This window comes from Microcebus murinus, chromosome 6, assembly GCF_040939455.1.
Source record: "Microcebus murinus isolate Inina chromosome 6, M.murinus_Inina_mat1.0, whole genome shotgun sequence".
Lineage (NCBI taxonomy): Eukaryota > Metazoa > Chordata > Mammalia > Primates > Cheirogaleidae > Microcebus > Microcebus murinus.
Genome location: NC_134109.1, coordinates 79,095,413 through 79,114,853, shown reverse-complemented (window position 1 = coordinate 79,114,853; position 19,441 = coordinate 79,095,413). Strand labels below are relative to the sequence as shown.

Sequence of the window (19,441 nt, the reverse complement as noted above, 5' to 3'; positions counted from 1 at the left end):
GATCCACTATAGATTTCCCTTTCCCCTTTTAGCAATAGTAACTGAATGTTTCTTTAACTTCCTTATATGACAGTCTTGAAATTTAAAAGCAGTTTCATTTAGTGGATAAGTGCCACAGAGAAAGTGACAAGAAGCTTCCTTCCAAATGTCTCAGGAAATGTGTTTTGCAAAAAATATAAAATAATATAAAGGAGATTTGAAAAGTGCTTGTTTTATTATTACTTTTTAATAAAATGATTGTTGGAATGGTTAGCAAGAGGGCCTGCTTATAGTGGGAATGTCTTTGCTTGGAGAATGGCCCTATATAAAAAATTTGGCATAAAATAAAAGTACCTAGCAAACATAAAACACCTAATCTCACAAATTTTACCTAAATATATCTGGACTGTGGAAGCCTCAGGTCCCATTTTAATTTTCCTGAACTATGAATTCCTTTGAGCATTTAATGTTTTCCATTAATAAATTCTGTAGTTGGCCAAGAATTCAAGAAACCCAGTGGTTATGATTGACAGCGAGAAGAAAAGGCTGGTTGAGCTTTTGAAGGACTTGGATGATCGAGGTTCGGGGATGTCCAGTTCCGAGGTATGTAAACGGTGACAGTCAGGGACCTCTCCACTTCTCAATTTTGATTTTTTTTTTTTTTTTTTAACGTTCATCACTAGGGTTTATTGAACAAATTATGCTGTCTATACAGTGAAATACTATACAACTTTCAAAAAGAATAAAGAAATTCTTTATGCAGAAAAACAGGAAAAGCTTCAAGTGGAAATGAGCAAGATACAGAGCAGTATGCAGAATATGCTGGTTTCCATGTCCTAACCCGAGAAGCTAAAAGTGAATGTGTGTATACGTATTTTTTAAAAATAGTGGTTTTAAGAAAAACTTTAAAAATATATTCTACGTTGGTCAAACCATGGATCTCTTTAACTTCATGTTTGTTATTGTTTTTTTTTTTTTAATTTTTTTTTTATTTTGGCATATTATGGGGGTACAGATTTTAAGGTTTCAATAAATGCCCATTTCCCCCCCTCCCCCCAAAAGTCTGAGTCTCCATCATGACCATCCCCCAGATGGTGCACATCTCACTCATTATGTATGTATATACCCCCCCTCCCCCCTCCCACCTGCCCAATACCCTATTACTGTAGTACCTATGTGTCCACTTAGGTGCTACTCAGTTAATACCAGTTTTCTGGAGAATATATCTGGTGCTTGTTTTTCCATTCTTGGGATACTTCACTTAGTAGTATGGGTTCCAGCTCTAACCAGGAAAATATAAGATGTGCTATATCACCATTGTTTCTTAGAGCTGAATAGTACTCCATGGTATACATATACCACATTTTATTAATCCATTCTTGGATTGATGGGCACTTGGGCTGTTTCCACAACCTTGCAATTATGTATGAATTGTGCTGCTATAAACATTCGAGTGCAGGTGTCTTTTTTGTAGAGTGTCACTGGATCATTTGGGTAGATGCCCAGCAATGGGATTGCTGGATCAAATGGTAGATTCACTTGTATTGCTTTAAGGTATCTCCATATTGCTTTCCACAGAGGTTGAACTAGTTTGCAGTCCCACCAGCAGTGTAGGAGTGTTCCTCTCTCTCCGCAACCACGCCAGCATTTATTGTTTGGAGATTTTTTGATAAAGGCCATTCTCACTGGGGTTAAGTGATATCTCATTGTGGTTTTGATTTGCATTTCCCTGATGATTAGAGATGTTGAGCATTTCTTCATATGTTTGTTGGCCATTCTTCTGTCTTCTTTAGAAAAATTTCTGTTCAAGTCTTTTGCCCACTTTTTAATGGGGTTATTTGATTTTTTCTTCTTAATTTTCGTGAGTTCTAAGTATATTCTAGTTATCAGTCCCTTATCGGATGCATAGGTTGCAAAAATTTTCTCCCATTCTGTAGGTTGTCTGTTTACTTTCATGACTATTTCTTTGGCTGTGCAGAAGCTTTGTAGTTTGATCATGTCCCATTTATTTATTTTTGTTGCTGCTGTGATTGCCTTTGGGGACTTCTTCATAAACTCTTTGCCCAGGCCGATGTCTAGGAGAGTGTTTCCAACTTTTTCCTCTAGAGTTCTAATAGTTTCATATCTTAGGTTTAAGTCTGTTATCCAGCGTGAGTTGGTTTTTGTGAGAGGTGAAAGGTGTGGGTCCTGTTTTAGCCTTCTACAGGTGGCTATCCAGTTTTCCCAGCACCATTTATTGAAGAGAGATTCTTTTCCCCAGCGTATGTTTTTGTCTGCTTTGTCAAAGATGAGATGGCTATATGAGGATGGTTTTATATCAGGATTCTCACATCTGTTCCACTGGTCAATATTCCTGTTTTTGTGCCAATACCATATTGTTTTAATTACTACAGCTTTGTAGTATAGTTTGATATCTGGCATATTAATGCCTCCCATTTTGTTTTTGTTGCCTAGAATTGCTCTTGATATTCGAGGTCTTCTTTGGTTCCATACGAAGCGTAAAATTATTTTTTCTATATCTGTGAAGAATGCTGATGGGATTTTAATAGGTATTGCATTGAATCTGTAGATCAGTTTGGGTAGTATAGACATTTTGATGATATTGAGTCTGCCGATCCACGAGCATGGTATGGATTTCCATCTGTTTACATCCTCTGCTATTTCCTTCCTCAGTGTTTCATAGTTCTCCCTGTAGAGGTCTTTTACCTCTTTGGTTAAATATATTCCTAGGTACTTTAATTTCTTTGTTGCTATTGTGAAGGGAATTGAGTCTTTGATTTGGTTCTCAATTAGATTGTTGTTGGCGTATATGAATGCCTCTGATTTCTGAGTATTGATTTTGTATCCTGAGACTTTACTAAATTCATTGATCAGTTCCAGGAGTTTCTTGGTTGAATCCTTGGGGTTTTCTAGATACAATATCATATCATCAGCAAACAGTGAAAGTTTGATCTCTTCTGCCCCTATTTGGATACCTTTGATTCCATTTTCCTGTCTGATTGCTGTAGCCAAGACTTCCAGCACTATGTTGAACAGAAGTGGAGATAGTGGGCAGCCTTGTCTGGTTCCAGTTCTAAGTGGGAATGATTTCAATCTTTCCCCATTCAGTATGATGTTGGCTATGGGTCTGTCATAGATGGCTTGTATCATTTTTAGGTATGTCCCTTCTATGCCTATTTTCTTAAGTGTTCGTATCATGAAAGGGTGTTGAATTTTGTCAAAAACTTTTTCTGCATCTATTGAAAGAATCATGTGGTCTTTGTTTTTGCTTCTGTTTATGTGGTGAATTGCATTTATAGATTTACGTATGTTGAACCATCCCTGCATCCCTGGGATGAAGCCCACTTGGTCGTGGTGGATTATTTTTTTGATAAGTGTCTGGATTCGGTTAGCTAAGATTTTGTTGAAAATTTTTGCATCTATATTCATTAGGGATATTGGTCTGTAGTTTTCTTTTTTTGTTGCATCCTTTCCTGGTTTTGGTATCAGAGTAATATTCGCTTCATAAAAGGTGTCGGGGAGGTTTCCGTTCTTCTCGATGTTGTGGAATAGTTTCTGCAAGATAGGTACTAGTTCTTCTTTGTAAGTATGGTAAAATTCAGGTGTGAAGCCATCTGGACCGGGACTTTTCTTTTTAGGGAGATTTTTAATTGCTGTTTCTATTTCAGCTGTTGAGATTGGTCTGTTCAGGGAATCTATTTCTTCCTGGTTGAGCCTAGGGAGGCTGTGTGTTTCTAGAAATTTGTCCATTTCCTCCACATTTTCCAGTTTGTGTGCATAAAGATTTTTGTAGTATTCATAAATTGTATCTTGTATCTCTTTGGGATCAGTTGTGATATCTCCTTTTTTATTCCTGATGGAGCTTATTAGAGATTTCTCTTTTCTGCTTTTCGTTAGCTTAGCCAATGGTGTGTCAATTTTGTTTATTTTTTCAAAGAACCAACTTTTTGTTTTATTAATCTCCTGAATAGCTTTCCTGTTTTCAATTTCGTTTAGTTCTGATTTGATCTTGTTGATTTCACTTCTTCTGCTGGGTTTGGGGTTGGTCTGTTCTTCTTTTTCCAGCTCTTTGAGTCGTTTCATTAGATTGTCTATTTGTGATCATCTTGTCTTTTGGTTATAGGCATTTATGGAGATAAACTTTCCTCTCAGAACTGCTTTAGCTGTGTCCCAGAGGAGTTGATAACTTGTCTCTCCATTGTCGTTTTCTTCATAGAAGTTTTTTATTTCTGTCTTGATTTCTTCATTTACGAAGTAATCATTTAGTAGAAGGTTGTTTAATTTCCACGTTTTTGTGTAGAAATGTGAGTTTCTGTTAGGGTTGATTTCTAGTTTTATTCCACTGTGATCTGAGAAGGTACATGGTATGATTTCTATTTTTTTAAATTTCTTGAGATTTTCTTTGTGTCCTAGGATATGGTCAATCTTAGAGAATGTACCGTGAGCTGATGAGAAGAATGTATATTCAGTGGATTTTAGGTAGAATGTTCTGTAGATGTCTGTCAGACCCAATTGTTCTAGAGTTTTGTTGAAGTCCATTATTTCTTTATTAATTTTCTGTTTGGAGGATCTGTCTCGTGCCGTCAGTGGGGTGTTGAAATCTCCGGCGATTATGGAGTTGGTATTAATCCATTTGCTTAGCTCCAGTAAGGTTTGCTTTATGAATCTGGGTGCACCTAAGTTGGGTGCATATATATTTAAAATTGTTATCTCTTCTTGTTGGACTGTGCCCTTCACCATTATATAATGACCCTCTTTGTCTTTTACTACTTTTGTTGGTTTAAAAACTAAATCGTCTGAAATTAGAACTGCCACACCAGCCTTCTTTTGGCTTCTATTTGCTTGGAATATTGATCTCCACCCTTTGATTTTTAGTCTATATGCATCCTTGCAGGTTAGATGTGTTTCCTGAAGACAGCATATACTTGGCCTGTATTTTCTTATCCATTCAGCCAGCCTATGTCTCTTGAGTGGAGAGTTTAAGCCATTCACATTTATTGAGAGAACTGATAGGAAAGGTAGATTACTGATCATTCTGTTGGGTTGGATGTTGTTGCTATGATTTCTGTCTTGAGCCATTGTAATATCTGGCCTTTAATATCTTTAGGTTTTGGTTGTTTTTATATCCGTGGGTTATTTTTATGATGTTCCGTGCATAACGCTGTTTTAAGTACTTCTTGTAGGGCTGGTCTTGTCTTGGTGAATTCTCTGAGCCTTTGCTTGTCTGAGAATGTTTTTATTTCTCCTTCATATACGAAGCTTAGTTTTGCAGGGAATAATATTCTAGGCTGGGCATTGTTTTGTTTCAAAAGAGTGAGAATGGGGCCCCAGTCTCTCCTTGCTTGTAAAGTCTCATTAGAGAAGTCTGATGTTATTAGAATTGGCTTTCCCTTGTATGTTACTTGCTTCTTTTGTCTTACAGCTCTTAGAAGGGCCTCTTTTGTTGATACTTTGGTTAGTCTGATGACTGCATGTCGTGACGTCTTCCTGTTTGCGTTGAATCTCCCAGGGGTCCTCTGAGCTTCTTGAAGTTGTATATCAAGATTTTGAGCAAGGCCTGGGAAATTTTCCTCTATTATATCTTCAAACAGCTTGTCCAACCCTTGAGTGTTGTCTTCTTCCCCTTCCTGTAACCCTATGACCCTCACATTAGGTTTCTTCACATAATCCCACAGCTCTTGTAGACTTTGCTCTTTTCTCTTGTTTCTCTGCTCTATTTCTGTGACTGATTTATTTAATTGGAGGGTGTTATCTTCAAGCTCTGAGATTCTTTCTTCTGCTTCATCTACCCTGCTCTTGAGACTTTCCACTGTATTTTGTAGTTCCTTGAATTGATTCTTCATTTCCAGGAGTTCGGTTACACTTTTCTTCAATGTGTCTATTTCTTTTCTCATATCCTGGAGACTTTTTGTGGTTTCTTGGTGTTGGTTGTTGAGTTGTTGTTGCAGCTGGGTGAGTGTTCTTATGTTCCACATACGAAATTCCTCTTCTGTCATATTGGTTGCCTGATTTTGGTCGGTGTCCGTTTCTAGGGGGCTGGTGCTCCTCTTTGGGGGTGTGTTTTCCGTTTGGTTCTTCATATTTCCTGAGTTCTTTCGCTGATTTCTTCCCATGTCGATCAGTTGTTGTTTCTTTCCTTAGGTTATTGTTTGGGTATTCACACACCTTGTCTAGTTTCTGAGGCGTTAGGTGGTGCCTGTGGGTGAAATTGGACCACTCCCTGTATATTGAGTCAGTGGGTGCCGTGGAAAGGCTGTGCAAGATGCCGTCCCTGTCAGTAGGTGGCGTTTGCTTGGAGGAACAGGCTATGGTGTTGATTTTGAGTCCTGTTATCAGCTCTGGTTCTGGGCGGAGCTGGGTTGGGTAAGCCTGCCCTCAGGCCGTTAGCAGGGGTCAAAGTTCTGTTCTCTGCTGTCAGGGCGGGGCTGGAATGGTCCCGCTCAGCCAGAAAGTCTGGGTGTGGGGGTGGGGCTGTCTGAGACCCACAGTCTGCAGCAGGCCTCGCTTCTTTCCACCCTCCCCAACTCTGCAGCTACTCCTGGGCCTCTGCCAGCAGGCCAGACCACAAGCCACCAAGCCTCCCCGGACTGTGATGCTGGCGGGGAGGTTCCCTGCACAGGAACGCCACCTTGGTTGGGCGCACGGCCTCCTCCTGGGAGGAGGGTTGCCCTCTAGGACGCCGATCCGCCCCTGGAGGCACACAGACCTCAGTAGGCTGTTCACATATAACCCTTCTGTGCCCTGGGCAATGCTAGCCCTCAGTGCAGGGGATCTGGTCTGCAGGTCCGACCTCTGGGTCCCAGAGTTCAAACTGTATTCCCACCAGGGAGAGGATTTCCGGTCCTAATTCACCCACAGGGAGCCCAAGCTGGGTCTATGTCTCTCAGCCTCTGAGTCGGCACCGTTTTCCTGGGAACACGGTGCCAGCAGCACCTGGGAGGGCAGGTGGGGTCCCAAACGGGAAGGTCCCGTTCCCTGGAGGTGCCTCCGGCTGGTGGCTGTATTGTCTCTCTGGGCAGCCGCGGGTAGGGTCGGCGGAGGGAGGGAGGAGGCAATATGGCGCCTGCCGCGCGGCTCGGGTCCGTGCACACGGAGGTGCCCGGAGGAAGTTGGGAACCTGGTGCCACATCTGCTACAGGCTCACCGTTGGCAGGCGGCGGCAGTCTCTGGGCTGGTGACCGCAGGTCTCTCCACCCGCTGGGGAGCCCACCAGCAGTCCCGAATGCAGGGGAGGGGAAACAGCAGATCCACCTACCCTTGCCGCTGGTCTCCGGGCTGCTCCGGTGGTCTCAGCCTCCAGTTCTCCTCCGCAGCCTCCTCCCGTGGAGTCTCCCGGGGTCTCAGGTACCCCTCCTTCCGGCCCTTGTCCGCTGTATGCTCGTCTTCTTGTTTCTTTCCTCTAGTTTCTGCTAGAATCGGTCTTTTCTGCAGAGACCCTCTGTCTGGCGGTGTTATTCGTCCGCCATCTTGCTCCGCCCCCCCAATTTTGATTTTTTGAATCATGTTATTGACCCATTAGCACAAAATTACAATAAATTTTCATATTATGAGAAAATATGCTCTGACTTAAAAAAATCCTGTTTTACATATTTTTATTGAAGTTTTCAAATGTATTCTTGGTCAATTCATTATTGATTTTCAAAGGATTATTTTATGTCATCATAAGAGTGACTACACATTGGTCATCACAGTAATAACCTCAGCCAGTGATTAGTCAACCGATGACCTGTGAATGTGTTTCTGTTTCCTTTTCTTTTCTTTTTTTTTTTTTTTTTTGAGACAGAGTCTCGCTTTCTTGCCTAGGCTAGAGTGAGTGCCGTGGCGTCAGCCTAGCTCACAGCAACCTCAAACTCCTGGGCTTAAGCGATCCCACTGCCTCAGCCTCCCGAGTAGCTGGGACTACAGGCACGAGCCACCATGCCCGGCTGATTTTTATATTATATATATTAGTTGGCCAATTAATTTCTTTCTATTTTTATGGTAGAGATGGGGTCTCGCTCAGGCTGGTTTTGAACTCCTGACCTTGAGCAATCCGCCCGCCTCGGCCTCCCAGAGTGCTAGGATTACAGGCGTGAGCCACCGCGCCCGGCCTGTTTCCTTTTCTTATCCCTAAACTGGCTTCATGGTATTTTGGTGTAGTCTTCAGTAATCCTAGAAAACATCATCCAGCTCCTGCCCAGTTAACCTTGTCCATTTGTTTGCTGAAGAGTTGGGGGGAGCACAGAATGAGCTGGAATGGGGGAACAGCATGTGATGAGGGTGGTGCAAACAAGTATTTATAGAGCCTAGGAAGGTCATCTAAGTAAGGAGTGCTGTGGCCCACCATTTCCACTTTTTTGCATACTGAACTTACAGGAATATTCTTTACTTCCACAAAGAAATACACTCTCCTGTGTTCCTTGAAGCACTTAGCCCTGTTCTCTAGCTTTTATTCCCCTGTGTTTAATAGAGACATGATGGAGTAAATGCTGCCGGCACCTGTTCCCATTTCCCCTTTCCCTGGCACCTGTTTGTATATCTGTCCCCCAGCCTTGTGCTAAGAGTGCACAGCTATTTCCTTACCTTGAGAATTGCCTGAGCCAAATGGGAGTCAAACAACCCAGAATATCACCCCCTTGCCACCCCAGTCCCTTCACCTTAAGATGGGTTTAGCTTTGTGATGCAATGTGTCCTCCAGAGCTTCCCCAGGGATCATACTGAAGCTGGTCTTTAGCTGAGACCACATCCTTGCTTGGCTTTGTGCCCTTGTCCTAGCCTGTTTCCCTAACACCCCTGATCCCAAAGGTATTCCACCAATGAGTCGCTTGAAAAAGAATCCTTGTCTTTGTCTCCATATCTAGGGACACATAAATTCATATGATAGCTTTGCTATAGGTATAAAAGCAGTACATGTGCAGTGATATCTGTGGCCAATGGCGGGGGCTATGCCCAGCCCAATGGGAGCCAGCACTCAGCGTCAGCTGGTGGCTGCCATGTGGAAATCTCAGACCAGGGCTGCCTGAATCCTCCGTTTTTCCAAGAGAAGCTAGAAATTCGTATTTTTATGGGAAACATTAAACTTTTAAATTATTCACAACTAATCCCATTTTAAAAAGTTCTGTGTGGGCAAACAAAATGTCTTGCCCTTTCACCCCAAACCAAAAGCAAATTCACAGAATATCATAGATTACAACCTCTAACTAATCTTTTTTGAGATGCTGAGGGCACAGTGGGGACTGTGTCTAGGAACAGATGAAGGTGCTGCTATGTCTGAGGCTGGTGAAGAAGGGTTGGGTAAGGCAAACTGTTAAATGCCTACATCATTCTGAGATGTTTTGGATTGGCTGATTCATGTGCCACACAATGATGCTGAATCATGTGCCACTTAATGATGTTTTGGTAAACAATGGACTGCATATGTGACAGTGGTACCATAAGATTATAATGGAACTGAAAAACTCCTATTGCCCAGTGACATTGTAGCTGTTGTATTTTAGAGTGTGGTCCTTCTGTTCATTAGAAAAAAAGTGTTAACCTGTTAACCTCAGGCAGGTCCTCAGGAGGTGTTCCAGAAGAAGGCATTGTTATCATAGGAGATGACAGCTCTGTGCATCTTATTGCCCCTGAAGACCTTCTAGTGGGACAAGATGTGGGGGCAGAAGACAGTGAAGTGATGATCCTGACCCTGTCTATGTAGAACTAGGCTAATGTGTATGTCTGTGTCTTAATTTTCAACAAAAAAGTTTAAAAAGTAAAAAAAAAAAAATTAAGAAATTTTAAAAATAGGAAAAAGCTTATAGAATAAGTATATAAAGAAAGAAAATATTTTTGTATAGCTATAAGTGTGTTTTTTTAAGCTAAGTATTACTACAAAAGAGTCAAAAGTTATAAAAACTAAAACGTTTATAAAGTAAAAATGTTACAGTAAACTAAGGTTAATTTATTATTGAGGAAAGAAAAAATATTTATATAAATTTAGTGTATCCTGTATACAGTGTCTGTAAAGTCTTTAGTAGTGTACAGTAATGTCCTAGGCCTTCACATTCACTCACCACTCACTCACTGACTCACCGGGAGCAACTTCCAGTCCTACAAGCTCCATTCATGGTAAGTGCCCATCTTAGTCTGTTTGTGTTGCTGTAAAAGAATACCACAGACTGGATAGTTTATAAAGGAAAGAAGTTTCTTTGGCTCATGGTTCTGTAGACTGTACAAGAAGTGTGGTGTCAGCATCTGCATCAGGTGAAGGCTTCAGGGAACTTGCATCAAAGGTGGAAGGTGAAGGGGAAGTAGGCATGTCACATAACAAGAGAAGGATCAAGAGAAAGTGGAGTAGGTGCCAGGCTCTTAAACAACTGCTCTTGACTGAACTAATAGAGCAGAAACTCTCATTACTGCAAGGATGGCACCAAGCCATTCATGAGGGATCTGCCCCCACGACCCAAACACCTCCCACCAGACCATACCTCCAACACTGGGGATCAAACTTCAACATGAGATTTGGAAGGGGCAAACATTCAAACTACATTGGTATCCTATATATGTGTACCATTTAAAAAATTTTTATATATTATTTTTACTGTACTTTTTTATATTTAGGTATGTTTAGATACAAAAATACTTATCATTGCGTTAAAATTGCCTACAGTATTCAGTACAGTAACATGCGGTACAGATTTATAGCCTAGGAGCAATAGGGTAGACCATATAGCCTAGGTGTGTCATGGGCTACATACCATCTAGGTTTGTGTAAGTGCACTCTAGGATGTTCACACAATGACAAAATCACCCAACAACACATTTCTTAGACTGTATCCTCATCATTAAGTGACATGTGATTGTAATCTGTTTATTGCACTAACAAAAGCTCAGATAACAGTAAGAATTAAGGGATCTGTTTCATTCTGGTTTTGTTATTAATTGTAAAGTTGTGCAAACTGCTTCCCACTGTCTCTCATACTCTGGTATCAAAGTATGGCGTGAAAGATCTTCCTTATACATTCTAGGAATGCTTTAACAATGGATTTTTGTTAAATAATATTTTGCTAGTATAATGTCTTGACGTTCTCTTTATTTTACACTCTGCTGTATCATTTTAGTTTTAGGTAGATCTTTTATAAATACTGTATAGCTGGATTTTTGTTTTTGCTGTTGTGTTTTTCATTCTTTATCTTTTTTTATTATTTCCTTATTATATGATAATGGGCATATTTAATTTATTCACATTTATTATGACCACTGATACTTTTTGGGTCTTTTCCTGATGTCAAATTTTATATTTTATACATCATATTTGTTTTGCTTTTTTATTTTATATCCTTTTCCTCTTGTGGTTTAGAAATTCAGAATCCTATTTCTGATCTGATTCTGTTAATCCTCAATTTTAAAAATACATTAAAATGTATATTTTCTTTTCAACTTTAATAATTAGTTTCTATAATCTCGTATCTTAACAAGATTGGATTTTCGGTATGCTTTTATTTCCCTTTTATCCCATTTCCTTTCCTCTAAGATGTATTGAAATCATCTGGAATTTTAGTTCTAGAATATTATAAGTTTTTCCCTTTCCCTTTAAAAACAATATGCTTCTTGTATTTTAGGAATTTTTTTCAACCAAATTTCACCAAAATTTTTAGCCACATCTTAAACTATGTTTGGACTCAACTTATTATTGTATAAATCATTTTCCTTGAATTATTTTTGGAATTTTTTTTGAAAAAAATTTCCTCCTAGAAACAGGGTCATGTGGATAATTTTTGAGTGCTTGCATATTCAAAAATTTATTTATTTTTCCTCACTTGAATGTTAGCTTAGGAGGTGACTAAATTCTAGATGTAAAATCTTTTATTTCTGGAACCATGATTTTCTCTTTATTGTGGGGTTCACAACTTTTATCTGATGCTATCTATGTGTGTCTTTAAAATCATTTTTATTCCTGCCAGGTCCCTTGTAGGCCCTTTCTATCTGAAAGTTCAAATCCTTCTTCAGTTCAGGAAATTATCTTCTATTATTTTTTCCCTTCCATCATCTCTTTTCCTTTTGGGATACCTATAAAACGTGTTATCAGTTGGGAGTGTGATTGGCTGGAAGTAACACAAAACTTTATAAACAGTGGCTTAAAGAAGTAAGGAGTTTATTTTTCTTTGGTAACAAGAAATCCAGGAATAAGTAGCTAGTGTCTTTCTATTTTCCTGTTTTACATTCTTAATGTGGCTTTTGTGTTTAGGTTTGTAAAATTGCCCCTTAAAGGGCAGAGAGACCCTCCTTTGAGGCTTTGGCTTTTCATTTGGGATGATAATGGTGTCTTCAACCTGCATCTCACTGGCCAAGCTGTGTCACACAGCCATTTGTTCTGTACATTCTGCAAAGGAGAAGGGGGATTCAGGTATATTGCTTTCTCTTGTTTTGTAGCAGAGGTAGGCAAGGAAGAGGGAAATTAGAAGATAGGATCAGGTCAGTTAATAGACAATGTCTGCCACAGATGGATATGATTTAGTCCCTCTTGTATCTCTCTCTCCTCCAGGTCTTGTAACATTTTTTTCTGTAATGTTCATCTTTTTTTTTTTAATCATTTTGCTCATATGAGCTAATTTTACAGTTTTGCAAATTGAGTTTCAACCACGTCTACTCTGCCATTTATCCATGCAGCCCTCAGCCTTCATCTGAGGTTTCTTTTTTACAAGTATTATTTTTTTACACTTGTATTTGCTGAAAGTTCTTTTTGCAAGTCCTCTTATTATCTGGTATGGGTGAAAAACATAAAATACAGAATTCTGTATAAAGCCACATAGATGGTGACACATGTTAGAATAGTAATTCAGAGGAGGAAGATAAGAGCAGCAGAAAGAATTTAGGACAACTTTGAGGAAAGAGCCTATTCGCTGTATTTTCAAACCATACCAAACTTATTGCCATTCCTCAAATTCTCTGTGTTATTTCAAACCTCTGTGTTTTCAAATGTTTGCCCTTTCCTTTATATGGGGTGCCTTCCAACCTCATCTTTGACAAGTAACTATACAACTTAAAGAACTTAAAGAAGATGAATAAAATGATAATTATGTTTTAATTCCCCAGGACTCTGGTCGTTCTTTATAGTGGCATGTTTAATTTAATGGACATAATATTCTTTTGAATATTTCTAAGATATATATTTGGAATTTTAAAAATATTTCCTTCTATTTTGGGAACTCACACTTGCAACAAATGGCACCTCCTAAGCCAGATGTCTCTACTGCCACTATTGCCCTCAAACGGGTTTTGCATCAGAACTCAGGTTACTTACTCTAACGGGGTTGAATGGGTGAGTCTGGTTGGTGAACCCTTGGTTACCAGCCTGAACCCCAGCTGTAAGGGAGTCTGATTAAGAGCATTTTCTGATTTCTGTCTTGGGAAAGTAAGAGTGGTAAAAGCCAGAAATTCCCCATATGTAGTGTTGGTGTCTAGAAGGTGCTAGACAGAAAAAAAAAATGATATCATCTACTACCTATTACATATAATTTCTTTCTGTAATTGCATAGTGAATGAAAAATTTAAATGTTTATTGAATTTAATCAGACATGCTCTTTTAACTCCAGTGTCATAAAAAATTCCATTTAAACAAGGATTCAAAATTTGCTAATCACTATTCATTGATTTCTTACTTTTTTTGTGATTTTCATTTCTCATTTAGGTCATAGAATATTTATGCCACTTTTGTTCACGAAAAATTACCAGAATTTATTTGTGAGTAATTAGGTAATATGTTTTTAAAATAATTGTGTGAACTTACACATATATTTAAAAATGTTTATTACTATATCATAAACTTATATGGCAATACTACAATATACCCACTTTTCCTCTGTTTTTAGACATTTGGGCTTTTTGTATCTCTTCTTTATTATAAATAAATGCCAACAAACATTATCAGTTAGTGTTCTATGTTGCAAGTAACAGAGATGGACTTGGTCTAAAACAATAGGAAATGAATTTATCGGGAGACTTGGGTAGCTCACAGACTCAGTGGGAAGTTTGGAGCCAGGTTTGTAAAGCCAAGCTTGGAGAGCCAGGCAGATGTCAAGTTAGCCAGAAACATATGGCTATAGGAGCTCCTTGGGCACAGGCTGGTTAGGGGCAGTCCCAGCTCCACAGGCACCAGACACTTGTCCCTGATAGATGGTCACTTTTGCTGCTGTCGCTGCTGCCAATGCTGGATTCTCTCTGCTGCTACTGTCACTATTAGTCATTTCCCTGCATCTTTGTACCTGTGAAGATTCAAAATTTAGGGTGTTTTCTTCTGGTTGGCTGAACCTAGGTCATTTGCTTGTCTTGATACCAGTGGATAGGGAGAAGGAGCATCTGGTGGTGATCTGTTCCCTACCAACACTGTTCAGGAAGAGACAAATATAAAAACCTTTCTGCATAAGTTTTTTTTTTTTTTTTTTTGAGACAGAGTCTCACTTTTGTTGCCCAGGCTAGAGTGAGTGCCGTGGCGTCAGCCTAGCTCACAGCAACCTCAAACTCCTGGGCTCAAGCGATCCTCCTGCCTCAGCCTCCCAAGTAGCTGGGACTACAGGCATGTGCCACCATGCCCGGCTAATTTTTTGTATATATATATTTTTAGTTGGTCAATTAATTTCTTTCTATTTTTAGTAGAGACGGGGTCTCGCTCAGGATGGTTTCGAACTCCCAACCTCGAGCAATCCGCCCGCCTCGGCCTCCCAGAGTGCTAGGATTACAGGCGTGAGCCACCGCGCCCGGCCTCTGCATAAGTTTTTACTATAGTTCTGGTTACCACCAGGGATTGATTCTTGGTATTAGCATCATGCAAGGAAAGGGTATGAAATTCTTAAGCTTCTTTGTCCCCCAATCTGCCACTTTATTCTAAATGTTCTTCGTGATTCTTCTGTCCTCTTCTTGCACTACCTGCTTCCCTGTGTGACCTTATCCATTCCCATAGTTCCAAGGGTTTGAACCACTGTAGACATGTGGTGAGTCCAAAATGCTTATTTAATCCCTAATGTCGATCTTGAACTTCAGATAACAATATTTAACTGCCTAACGTAATCTGTGGATATCCTAGGGATGTGTGTGAATTTCATAAGATCCCAAAGAATTCATCATTTTCCTCCTCAAACTTACTGCATCTACATTCCATAGTTTAGACCATGTGACCACCATCCACCTACTTCACAAAATCAAGAACTTGCTTTTTAGTCTTGATCATTAATTCTCCCTTTATTCTTCCATAAAATCATCTCCAGGTCCTGTAAATTCTACTTCCTAAGTATCTCTGGAATCTCTTCTATGTTCTCCATACTCAGGAAACCTTCGTTAGCTCAGGCACTCATCACTTTTGTTCAGGATTATGGCTATTGCTTCTTAGCTGTTTTTTTTTTTTTCCCTCCAGTCTTGCCCTCACTAGTTCTTGTTTTAAAGTAAAGAACCAATCATGTTTCTTTCATTAAGGCCCTATTTCCTCCTGGAAGCTTTCTCCAACCACTTCATTTCCTTGCTCCTTCCTGCCCACAGAGATTAGCTGACTCTCACTGCTTCCCATGGTGCCCAGGGCTTATCAGCACTCTTCGCACCTTGTCAAAATTGTTACTGCCAAGAGTTTGAGAACTCCGGGAGGGTAGAACCTTATAAGATTCATATTGATTCACCAGTGCCCAGCGCAGTGCCTGTGCACAGTAGGCATTCAGCATGAGATTTATGAATGAATGTTATGAATGGGTTTTGAAAGATAATACAAGACTAATATTAGTTGAATGAGAGTTAGATGATCAATTAAGTTCATGAAAGCCAAGCAACTGACTTTATAGACCCTGCGTTACTTTTAAGGGACAAAGTTTGAAAATACCATGTCCCATTACAGGGTAAACCTAATTTCTTTCTATTCAACCTATCATAAAACATTTTTTTGAAAGTAGAGAAATGAGAATGTTGGGAGGATCAGACTATGAAACCAGACTAAGAGTTATTCCACAGGTGAAAAAACACACAAAATCTAAGAAGATACTTTATCCACAGTTTTGGCAGATAAAAAAACCTAAAATATTTTATTTTTTGCTTTCATTACCCCACTGTTAACTTGGTTATTTATTTTTTTTCATTTGTTTGTTTATTTATTTATTTATTTTGAGACAGAGTCTCGCTTTGTTGCCCAGGCTAGAGTGAGTGCTGTGGCGTCAGCCTAGCTCACAGCAACCTCAAACTCCTGGGCTCAAGCGATCCTCCTGCCTCAGCCTCCCAAGTAACTAAAACTATAGGCATGCACCACCATGCCCAGCTAATTTTTTCCATATATTTTTAGTTGGCCAATTAATTCCTTTCCATTTATAGTAGAGACAGGGTCTCGCTCTTGCTCAGGCTGGTTTTGAACTCCTGACTTTGAGCAATTCACCCGCCTTGGCCTCCCAGAGTGCTAGGATTACAGGCGAGAGACAACGCGCCTGGCCTTATTTTTGTTTGTTTTTGTGAAGTCTTGAGTACTAACGGAGCTGTCTGAAAGTTATATTTTGGCAAAAATACAGCACGGAGCTGACGTGGTAACCTTTGTTTCCTCTTAGGGTGATCAGTCTGGATGGCTGGTTCCAGGAGAAGGGTACACACTTGCAGTCACCCAGCATCAGCAGCTTGATGAAATCAATTTAAAACTCCAAGAACTGTCTGCAGCCTCTCCGATAATTTCCAGCTTTTCTCCAATACTTGAAAATCAGAATGATCAGGTATATTTACTACAAGAGCACACAGACTGTTCAGATTTATGTGTGCTAAAGCTAGTTCACACAGTTTTACAATCTACGTGTTTATCAATCGCTTTTTACATGCCTACAACTGCAGTAATTATAGTTGCTATAAAAGGGTATATTTTCCTTTGGTTAGTTCCACTTTCTACTCATTTTTCTTTCATTTGGTAATTTTCTGGGATGCGGTCACTGAGGAAATATTTATCTTAATATTATTATATCTCCATAATTTAAGCTGATTCTTGATCATGATCAGGAGAGATGAGAGGGAAGAAAATTGATACAGCACTTATGAGTTCTTCGAGAGCCTTATTTTTCTTTGTTCCTCTGGTACTAGGTATTAACAATGGTAGCAACTCCTTACTCTGCTGTATTCTTCTAGTTCCTTTAATTTAACATCAAGCCATGAAGCACATGATGTTGATGACTCCTTTCCTGTGAGAGTTTTGAAAGGAATGTATTTCTTCTCTCAATAGTTCCCTCAAATATTCTTTTACAAAGCTGGTAGAGGGTATAGAGTAATAGAGTAGTACCAGCTTTGGAAAAGAAAACTTCTCCCCGCTGTTCCTATATTTCAGTACTTCATGGGATCTAGTTTGGCATTAGGTGGTAGACTGAAGAGACTACTCTTTTATAATTCTGCTAACCCTCTACCAGCTTTGTAAAAGTTTTGCTGAATCATTTTCTGTATAATTGTAGATAGCTGTGATTTTCTTGGTGCATCAAAAGATTTAAATATCAGTAGCCTATAGGTAATACTTCTGCTTTATAGTGAGTTCTTTCTCCAAGCTATCAATTGAAAGTTAGGGATGTTGGTTTAGGGCATTTGAAACTATCTCAGGGTAAAGGAATAGTATCAAGATGTTCCAAAGAAAGTGTGATGACTCTTTGTCAAATCCTTTATGGAGGCTAAGCTCTCAGCTTCTTTCAGTTATGTTTCTAAGAGACAGGCATAGCTGCTTATGATCCCTTTAGACAGCAGTAGTGGTGGTAGTGTTCCCACCATTAATATAAATTCTGCATTGGGATCAGAGTTCTTGGGAAACAAAAAGAACTGGAATCCTTTTCCCTACCTAAATGTACCCCAGGACTTTGACATGAGTTAGGCTAGTTTATGTTTATAAACATAAGCTTCGTTTATAAACATAAGCTATGTTTATAAACATAAGCTTATGTTACTGGGTTCCATTTCTTAAAAGGAGGAATCCTAGATGGGGTAATAAATTATTTGGAGATATTCTTCGTTATTTTCATGTTTCAGCTAATCTTTTGGTTGTTGTTAGATTTCAAGAGTATCTGAAATCTCAAAGCTGAACAATGGTCTTAAAGATAGAAAATGTCTTTTTCATGGCTGTCAAATATTATTCTTGAAAGAAACTGAGAATTTAGAGATTTGTTTAGCCATTAGGACTTCAAATATAACGTGACTATGGTCAGATTCTATCATCGTCATCATCTAAATAGCATTTTCAGAGTTCACATTTATGGTTCAGATTAGCTATTTAAAAATAATGAAAGGAAAAATCAGTACATTACATTTTTGTTACATACTTAGATTATGTATTTTTATATGAAACAACATATATTTAGAAAGAAAAGAGAAAACTGCATTTTGGGACTCCCATTGGATGCAGAAACAGAAATGTAACAACATAGTTGTTGAAAAGAAATAATTGATGCTTCTTGCATGCAGAAAAGAATATCTTTTGAGCTTTTTTCAATTTCCTCTTGGAATTTCCTCATTTCTAACTAAAACCAGCATTGCACATTGAATTTTCAAAGCAGAAATGATAACATGGCAAATTATTTTATGCATATTATTTTTGGATTCAAACTCTTTTTGAATAAATACACTGTATCTTGGATAAACCCTGTGTATCTATTTAGTTGGTGAATAGACTCCCATCTATTGCTGAACCACAGATATTCATATGGCATGTTCATTTTATTTTTATTTTTAACTCGCCTGCAAACCTTCTTAAGTAATTCTTCTCTATGATTCTTAAGAAAGCATGTCTTTTAAGTGGAATATAAATTTCTGTTTTTAAACAATCAATTCAACGAATACTAGTTGAGTACTCACTGCATGTAAGGATTGTATGGAACTTAAAGATGAGTCAGGCAAATATAATAATTTAGAGTGAAAATGCCTCACTTCAAGTTTTGGCTCTAACATTTTCGAGTTCTGTGAACTTGGGCATGAATTAGAAGCTCTTTAAACCTCAGTTTCCTCATTTATAAAATAGTAATAATATTCTTTAGGATACTTATAAAGAATAGCTGAGTAATAATAGTACACATAAAGGGTTTAGCACAGTGTCTGACACAGACTTGACCAATGATGATATAATAATAATAATAATAATAATTGATTTAGGGAACTTATTTCCTATGGGAGGCATTGAGTATACTCGATAACTGTGGTACAAGACAACATAGGTAAGTGCTGCAGAAGGCTATAATTAAAGTGCTGTGGGGGTTCAGAGCAGAGAGAGAGAGCACATCCAGGGAATATCCAGAAAGTCCATTTCCGTAAGTGAGGGACAGGAGGAGGAAAAGGAGCCAGTGAAGAGGGCAGAGGGGTCAGAGACACAGGGCAAGACTGCTGCTATACACCACGAGGCTGCAAACTGGTGGCCTGTGGTCAAATTAAGCTCCCAGATGGGTTTCCTTTAGCCCACAAAGGGTTTAAAAATTTTTTTTAGGCCAACATTTAAAAATTAGATGGACTCATATAAAAATCCAGATTTCTA

The 19,441-nt window shown here is 39.0% G+C and overlaps 1 protein-coding gene across 1 annotated transcript in view; it reads left to right on the top strand.

The window, feature by feature from the left end:
• FSIP1 (fibrous sheath interacting protein 1) overlaps window positions 1–19,441 on the top strand; it is a 69,648-nt gene that overhangs the window by 42,188 nt on the left and 8,019 nt on the right. The window contains exons 8-9 of the mRNA XM_076004238.1: window positions 472–582; window positions 16,509–16,667. Coding sequence (XP_075860353.1) covers window positions 472–582; window positions 16,509–16,667 — 270 coding nt within the window. The remainder of the gene's footprint in view (window positions 1–471; window positions 583–16,508; window positions 16,668–19,441) is intronic.